Source organism: Carlito syrichta, unplaced genomic scaffold, assembly GCF_000164805.1.
Source record: "Carlito syrichta isolate Samal-C Ts95f unplaced genomic scaffold, Tarsius_syrichta-2.0.1 Scaffold303669, whole genome shotgun sequence".
Taxonomy (NCBI): Eukaryota; Metazoa; Chordata; class Mammalia; order Primates; family Tarsiidae; genus Carlito; species Carlito syrichta.
Genome location: NW_007247765.1, coordinates 270,441 through 278,782, shown reverse-complemented (window position 1 = coordinate 278,782; position 8,342 = coordinate 270,441). Strand labels below are relative to the sequence as shown.

The window sequence follows — 8,342 nt, the reverse complement described above, 5'->3', positions numbered from 1 at the left end:
GATCCTTCCGCCTCAACCTTCCAAGTAGCCGGAATTACAGGCATGCGCTACCATGCCCAGCTGATTTTTTGATTTATTGTAGAAATGAGGTCTCGCTGCTTTCATGTTTTTATTTTCATTTCTTATTTATTTATTTTTGAGTTGAAGTCTCACTCTGTCGCCCAGGCTAGAATACAGCGGTGTGATCCCAGCTCACCGCAGCCTTGACCTGCTGGGCTCAGGCAATCCTGCCTCAGCCTCCCGAGTAGCTGGGCCTGCAGGCATGTGCCACCACACCCAGCTATTTTTTTATTTATTTACTGTAGAGACTAGGTCTTGCCAAGTTGCCCAGGCTGGTCTCGAACTCCTGGGCTCGAGCAGTCCTCCCATCTTGGCCTCTTAAAGTGCTGGGATTATAGGCGTGAGCCAGTACATCCAGCCATAATCCTTTTTTTTTTTTTACTGTATATGTGACATGAGACTTTTAAGCATTTTAAAAAACCAGATCATTGTGTAAAACATTACAGCACCTGTCCTTTTTAAAACTGCCTTATCACGTATTATCTTACTGTACATCAGAATCACCTGGGAGCCTTAAGAAGTACAGATTCTGCCAGGCTCAGTGGCTCAGCCTGTAATCCCGCGCTTTGGGAGGCTGAGGTGAGTGGATTACCTGAGTCCGCGTGTTCGAGACCCGCCTGAGGAACTTGGCAAGACCTCATCTCTACAATAAATTTTTTTAAAAAATTAGCCGGGCGTGGTAGCGCGCGCCTGTAGTTCCAGCTACTCGGAAGGCTGAGCAGAAGGATCGCCGGAGCCCAGCAGGCGAGGCTACGGTGGCCAGGAGTGGCCACTGCACTCCAGTCTGGGCAACAGAGTGAGACTCCAACTCAAAAAAAAAAAAAGTAGTACAGGTTCTTAGGCTCACAGGCCCAGAGATTCTGATTCACTTGTCTGGGATGGGGCTCAGGTATTAGTTTATTGTTAAGGTCACTGTTAGCCAGGGTTGAGGACCGCTGTTCTAGACTGCTATTTCAATTCACATCATTTGAGTTTTTTCTGACTGGCATTTTCTCTTCTGAAACAAGAAAAATGACAACTTTTTATGATTGGCATATAAAAAGATAATGTAAGCAATTTGAAAAAATAGTGTGTATGCTTCATTTAAAAGACATTATTTGGTAATTACGTAGCTTATTACATGGATTTTAATATAATAGGATTCTGTTGTAAGTGAAAGTTGATCTTCACTTAGTTGAATGAAGTGTATCCCGAGGGAAGTTTGCATGAAGATAACTCAAAAAAACCTGGAATTGCCGGGCTCGGTGGCTCAGCCTGTAATCCCACGCCTTTGGGAGGCTGAGGTGAGTGGATTGCCTGAGCCCACGGGTTCGAGACCCGCCTGGTCAGCGAGACCTCATCTGTACAATAAATCAAAAATCAGCTGGACGTGGTAGCACATGCCTGTAATTCCGGCTACCCGGAAGGCTGAGGCGGAAGGATCGCCAGAGCCCAGCGGGTCGAGGCTGCGGTGGCCGGGAGCGGCCACTGCACTCCAGTCTGGGTGACGGAGTGAAACTCCAACTCAAAAAAACAAAAAAAACAAAACAAAACCTGGAATTATCTTTTTGAGGAAGGCCCTTATAGGATACTGGGAATTTGTTCCTCTGGATCAAATGGTCAACCAAAGTTTTATCTGGAAGTTTTGAGAAGGTTGCATCACGGTTTGTGGAAGAAACATCCCACGTTTCACCTGTGGCAAACAGGTGACTGATTGATTTTTCCATCATAATAACGCACTTGCCTATACCACACTGAAGTGTTCAGCAGTTTTTGATCAAAATGGCATGACCCTTGCACCTCACCCTCCCTTTTCACCTGTTTTCACCCCGAGAGACATTTTTTTTGTTTCCCGGGTTGAAAAAAGTCCTCGAAGGGAAACCTTTTGCTAATGTGGAAAAGGTGAAACAAACAACGGCAGAGCACTAAAAGGCATCAAAATGAATGAGTTCAAATTTGTTTTGAGCAGTGGAAAAAGCATCTCGATAGGTACATTGTCTCAAACAGAGAGTACTTTGAAGATGACTGAAGTTTAAACATGTAAAAACCATAACATTTTTATAAATAAACTCCAGGGCTTTGGGGGCCCCCTCATATTCTGTTTTATGAGACAATGTCCTTAAGGAATGTGTCAACATAGGGTGGGCCTCTGAGATGTGAACATGTATCTCATGCATTATGTGTCACATGTCTGCCAGCAATCTATGGTGGGCCCAAAAGGGATTATGTGCATAAAAACTTTCCTTTTTTTGTTGCTCTTGTACTTCCAGATATGCAAGAACTGCACAGGTTGCTTTGACCGGCACATCCCATGTGTTTCTCTGAACTGCCCAGTGCTTTTCAAACTCTCCCGCGTCAACAGAGAATTATCCAAGGCACCGTATCTCCGGCAATTACTAGATCAGTTTTAAATTGTCAGTATCACAGAATTCCAGGTGCTATTTTTTTCAGCGTTTATCATGAAACTGTTGTGCATGGTGCTTTTTCAACTTCCATCGAGTCGAGGATGTTCATTGTCTGTCTGTTACCTGAAGACTATGGAGACATCTGTGCTCACTGAGTTAAAGTTGTACTTGTGGGTTCTCTGGATAGCTCCGTCTTGCCGTGTACAAAGCCCTCATCCTTCTCTTTCTAACGTTGTTTTCTAATGCAGGTGTCGGATTTGCCCAGTGTGTGCGCCATCTTGTAAATCCATTTGAGTAGTCATGTTGACTTCTGTGCAGAAGAGCACCGAAACCTCTAAGAAAACCACCTGTGTGTTTCCTTAAACTGTCTGTATCGAGACGTGTTACTTAGAGACGCCCATCCACTTTATAATTTTGACTGCAAAATATTTTGTAAATACACTTTTTTACTTTTCAAACAACTGAGTAAAATAACGTGCAATGAATTTTATACAAATGATTTTCAAGTTGTTTGGTATATTCCCTCTAGGTTTTGCTTGACTCAAAGTAGATCGTTATTTTGGTCAAACTGTGCAAACAGTAGCACCACGTGTAGCATTTTGCAACATTATTTTCTAGGACCGCTGTCTTGCTTTAGCTATTGATGGGGCATTGTGAGGAACTGTGCAAAGACATTTTGTTACAAACCTGTGGGCCTGTTGCAATACTTTAAAAATAAAAAATTTTATCCCATTTTGCTTGTTTTGTATAGACATTTCTATTGCTTCTAAATATGCTTAAATATTTTCTTTCTTATGTACAGTTAACCTTATTTGCCATCATCTTGAACACAAAATGTGTATTTAGAATATTTGTATAACTGTATAAAATGAAAAAGGAATTATGTGGTCAGTGCATTGTTTTTTAAACTGGAAATCATTTTGTTTTAAAAGTTAATAATGGAAATCATATTAAAATTGAATAAAATATAAAACATGGCAGTGTGACATCATCTTTTTTCTAAGCCTACATCGATTACATCCTGCCCTGTCCTTTTCTGAATGTTGATGAGGTAAATTTAGGTCATTCTTATATCCTGATTGATGCTGCAACTCCCTAACCAAAACTTCAGGGTTAAAGAAAAGACAGTGGAAACAATCTAGGAAAAATGGAGCCAAATGGAGCCCTCATCCTGGAGCGAGTCCTGAGGTGGGTACGCTTGGTAGTGGGTCCTCAGTGTCCATTTTCACTTCGATATAATTAATCTTGAGGCCAGAACTCTCCAGAGAGAAAGCAAAAACTACCGTAATTACTTTTAAAAACTTAAATGCTATTTTTTAAATTTAGGGATTTTTTTTGAGTCGGAGTCTCACTCTGTCACCCAGGCTGGAGTGCAGTGATATACTCATGGCCACAGCAGCCTCGACCTGCTGGGCTCAGGCGATCCTTCCGCCTCAGCCTTCCAAGTAGCTGGAACTACAGATGCATGCCACCACGCTCAGCTAATTTTTTTATTTATAGTAGAGAAGAAGGCTCGCCAGGTTGCCCAGGCAGGTCTCAAACCCCTGGGCTCAGGCAGTCCTCTCACCTCAGCCTCCTAATGTGCTGGGATTACAGGCATGAACCACAGCGCCCGGCTGGAACCATTTTTTTTCAACCAAAATCCCATCCTACTGCCTGGGAGCTTCTGCCTGTCTTGCTACTGATGCCACCACAGGTGGCTTTTGTTGGACAGAAGGACAGGAATTTTCCAAGGAAAGAACAGCACGGTAGGAGTCGGCATCCTCCACGCTCTGGGTGTCCCCACAATCACAGACAACTGTACAACCCCGGGAAAAGCACTAGGTCATAGACATTATGTTTTAAAAGATTCACAAGCTTTGAAAACAGGATAACACCACCTGTCCCTGATGGCCAGGGAGAGGCTTTGTGACTACAAATATGCGTGAGTGCAAAAGTGGTGACACACGTGTGCATACCAGGCAGCAAGTATTTTACTGAGCATCAAAGACAAGCCTATCACTGCTCAACTGGAGACTCCAGGGTTCCCCTGCCCGCGTCCCTCACAGCCATGGAGAGAGACACCAGGGGACCCCAAATAATGGAATCATCTTCTGGAGGGTTGGCCCCTTGTATCCAGGCTTCCCCCCGCGTGAGTGTTCTAGGGCCCATCAGCATCCGTGGACCAACTGGTTTTGTGAGAGGCTGGTTTGGCTTCGGTGACATTTTTTGGAGAGTCTTTCAACGTGTTTGCCCGTCTCATGATGAGACGGGGACAAATCCTCCAAGGGAAATGTTTTGCCAGTGTGCAAGAGGCGAAACAAGAAACAGAAGCACGAGACGGCATCAACACAAACGGGTTCAAAACTGTTTTGAGCTGTGGATGAAGCATCTCCCTAGGTGTACTGCATGAAATGGAGAGTTCTTTGAAGGTGACCGGAATTTAAATACATAAGAATAGATACGTTCCAGATTTGGGGGCTCCCCTTACGTAAATGTCATTGGTCACAAGACGGGGTGTAGATGGCTTTGCTGCCGCCTCTTCTGTCAAGAACCCCAAATCAAGAAGGCAAAAGCCACCAGTGAACACCATTAGGAAACCCCAGAAAGGTCTGGCAATAGGGGCCCCAGGTAAGAGCTGCCTGGGCCTCCTTGACCCCACATTCCGAGGCAATCGGCTCTAGGATTATGTTATTGAGAAAGAGAAAGAGAATCCGAGAGGCTCTGAACCTGGGGTCATGGGCACTGGGGACAGCGGGGGAGGCTACCCAAGGACAGGGAGGTAGTGTCCTCCACAGCGAAGTGACACCTTCTACCTGTGGCCACGGAGCTGCCACGGCTCAGTCCACACGCCAACCTCCTCCGTGTGCACTTGACGCAGAATGAGCCTCAGTGGATGATTCGCACCCACGCTTGAACTCAGCCCATCAGAATCCAAACACCCATTAGGTCTGGGTCATGCGCCCACCCTGTCCCAGCATCAGCACGACACCTGGAACGTGATGTATGAAGTGCAATACCTGAGGATCCTGGGTCAGTCAAAATATTGGTTAAAGGGAGGCTTAGGGATGGTATCTATATAAAAGTTTGGACCAGGCATGGCAGATCATGTCTGCAATCCCAGCACTTTGGGAGGCTGAGGCAGGAGGATCGCTTGAGCCAGGAGTTCAGGACCAGCTTGGGCAACATAACGAGACCTCGATCTTCTAAAAATCAAAAAATTAGCCAGGCATGGTGGCACATACCTGTAGTCCCAGCAACTTGGGAGGCTGAGGTGGGAGGATTGCCTGAACCCAGGTGGTTGAGGCCGTGGTGAGCCCTGATTACACCAGGGCACTCCGCCTGCGCGGCAGTGTGAGACCCCCAACCCTAATAACAAGAAGTTAAAAATCAAGCAGAAGCCGGACTCAGTGGCTCAGCCTGTAATCCCGTGCTTTGGGAGGCCGAGGTGAGTGGATTGCCTGAGCCCGTGGGTTCGAGACCCGCCTGGGCAGCGAGACCTCATCTCTACAAAAAATCAAAAATTAGCCGGGCGTGGTAGCGCGCGCCTGTAATTCCGGCTACTTGGAAGGCTGAGGCGGAAGGATCACCGGAGCCCAGCAGATCGAGGCTGCGGTGGCCGGGAGCAGCCACTGCACTCCAGTCTGGGCGACAGAGTGAGACTCCAACTCAAAAAAAAAAAAAATCAAGCAGAGATGCCCCCACACATCCACCTTTCGGCATGTGCACTGATGTCTGGAAGATGCACCCAACAGCGGTGAGAGCGGCTCCCTGCCGGCGGCTGAGGCTGAGGTCGGAAGTTGGTAAGTCCACCTCTGTACTGTCTTGTTACTCACAAATATGTCACCCAGTCAGAAAGGCAAAACTGTTTCCCATGCTTCCACCGCTAGTGGCTCCAGGTGTCACCAAGGGGTCCAAGAGCGCCCCTTGGCATGGCTCGAGCAGGCTTTTGGGCAGAGTGTGGGAGCACCCACCCCACGGCTCCCTGCTCCCTGGCCAAGGACCCCAGTGTCCGCGGGCCATCGCCTCACGAGCTCAGCTGAGTGTCCCACCTGCCCACCAGCCATGACAGTGACAAGAAACCTGGGTGCCCCCACTTTTGTGGACAGCGGTCTCTCTAGCCAAATACGCACTGTCTCCTGGTGAAAGTGCCTTGTTTTGTGGCTGGTTCTTTTCTAGCTGAGGCCTCGGGACAGAGCCAGGAACAGCAATCACATTTCTCATGTGCTCAGTGTGGACACGCATCTACAGGGCTGCCCCAGCCGAGCAGGAGCCCGTAGCCTGAACTGCAGGAGCCTGTTTCTCCCCCCCCCCAGAGCGCGAGGCCCAAGAAGAGGCTGCTAGCGGCGCTGGCCTCTGCCGGCCTCCCCACAGCTTGCCCACAGTCGCCTTCTGGCCCTCCCTCTGTGCCTGTGCCCTAACCGCCTCTCCTTGGAAGAACGCCAGCCCCCTGGACAAGACCCGCCCCCACAGACTCATGTCGGCTGAATGGCCTCCCTGAAGGCCCAAACTCAAAACGCCCCGCTCCAAGGCACTCCCAGGAGTTTGGACTCGAATATGGGAATGTCAGGCAGAGGCAGTGCTGCCCATAGCAACACGGACGTGGCAGTCTGCTCAGCACTGACAAAGGGCTCGCCGAAGCCTCACAGCCAAGGCATGAAGCGGAGGCAGAAGAGACAAGTAAAACAATGCAGCATGTGGCAGAAGCAAAATCCCAACCCAGGCAGCAGACTCCAGATCCCACCCTCCTCACCCCGCGCTGCCTAGGCTGTAGGGCCATGGAAGCTTCCCCAAGGAGGGAGAATGGTGTGGCTGTCGTGGTGAATGCAAAGAAAAACACACTCCCCACCAGACGCGGTGGCTCACACCTGTAGCCTCAACACTTTGGGAGGCAGAGGGGGTCGTATTGCTTGAGCCCAGGAGTTCAAGACCAGCCTGGGCAACATAGTGAGACCTCTTCATATTAAAAAAAAAAAAAAAAAAAATCAGGCCGGGCTCGGTGGCTCAGCCTGTAATACCAGCACTTTGGGAGGCCGAGGTGGGTGGATTGCCTGAGCCCGTGGGTTCGAGACCCGCCTGGGCAACTTGGTGAGACCTCATCTCTATAATAAAACAAAAAATTAGCCGGGCGTGGTAGCCCGCACCTGTAGTTCCAGCTACTTGGAAGGCTGAGGCAGAAGGATCGAGGCTGTGGTGGCCGGGAGCGGTCACTGCACTCCAGTCTGGGTGACAGAGTGAGACTCCAACTCAAAAAAAAAAAAAAATCAGAATATTAGCCAGACATGGTGATGCGCCTCTGTAGTCCTAGCTATATGGGAGGCTGAAGTTGAAGGTTCACTTGAGCCCAAAAGGTCAAGGCTGTGGTGAGCCCTGATCATGCCCCTGCACTCCAGCCTAGGTGAAGGGGGAGACCCCAATTCAAAAAAAAAAAAAGATTAAAAAAGAAAAATACCATTGCAAACCAGTGTGAGTTGGCAGAGGGGCCCAGGGCAGGGTTCAAGACTCCTTGTAAACCACCATCTGCTGCCCCATGCCTATGGCCCCGGGAGCCTCTGGCAGCGGACGGTGTGATTCGCCTCTCCTGTCTGATGGCCTCCCCAACGATGGAGCAGATGGCAGGCTGAGCCCCGCCCCCTCCCAGGAGGCACAGTCAGGTGTCCTCGGAGCCGGAAACTGCATCCATCCTGCCCGCAGCCAGGGTCTAGAATTTGGTGTCTGGGAGCAGCCAGAAAAGGCCAAGGTTGGCCCAGAACCCCTGGCAATGGGCCAAGATACAAGATCCCTGCCTGAGCAGAGCACAGCACTGTAAACCCAAGGCACGACGGGCAGAGATGTCAGGTGAGGACACGGTATGTCACCCGTGACAACCACTTGGATAAGATAAGGAAGTGGCCATTTCGTCACTCTCAGCTGCAACTC

At 49.0% G+C, this 8,342-nt stretch overlaps 1 protein-coding gene across 2 annotated transcripts in view; it reads left to right on the top strand.

Annotated features, from left to right (window-relative positions):
* REV3L (REV3 like, DNA directed polymerase zeta catalytic subunit) overlaps nucleotides 1-3,421 on the top strand; it is a 159,434-nt gene extending 156,013 nt beyond the window's left edge. Inside the window, exon 32 of one of the 2 annotated variants that reach the window (XM_008058987.1) lies at nucleotides 2,310-3,421. In XM_008058987.1, coding sequence (XP_008057178.1) covers nucleotides 2,310-2,450 — 141 coding nt within the window. In that variant the 3' untranslated portion in view covers nucleotides 2,451-3,421. The remainder of the gene's footprint in view (nucleotides 1-2,309) is intronic. The other variant, XM_021712854.1, reaches the window with a different exon arrangement.
* Nucleotides 3,422-8,342: the final 4,921 nt, after the last annotated feature.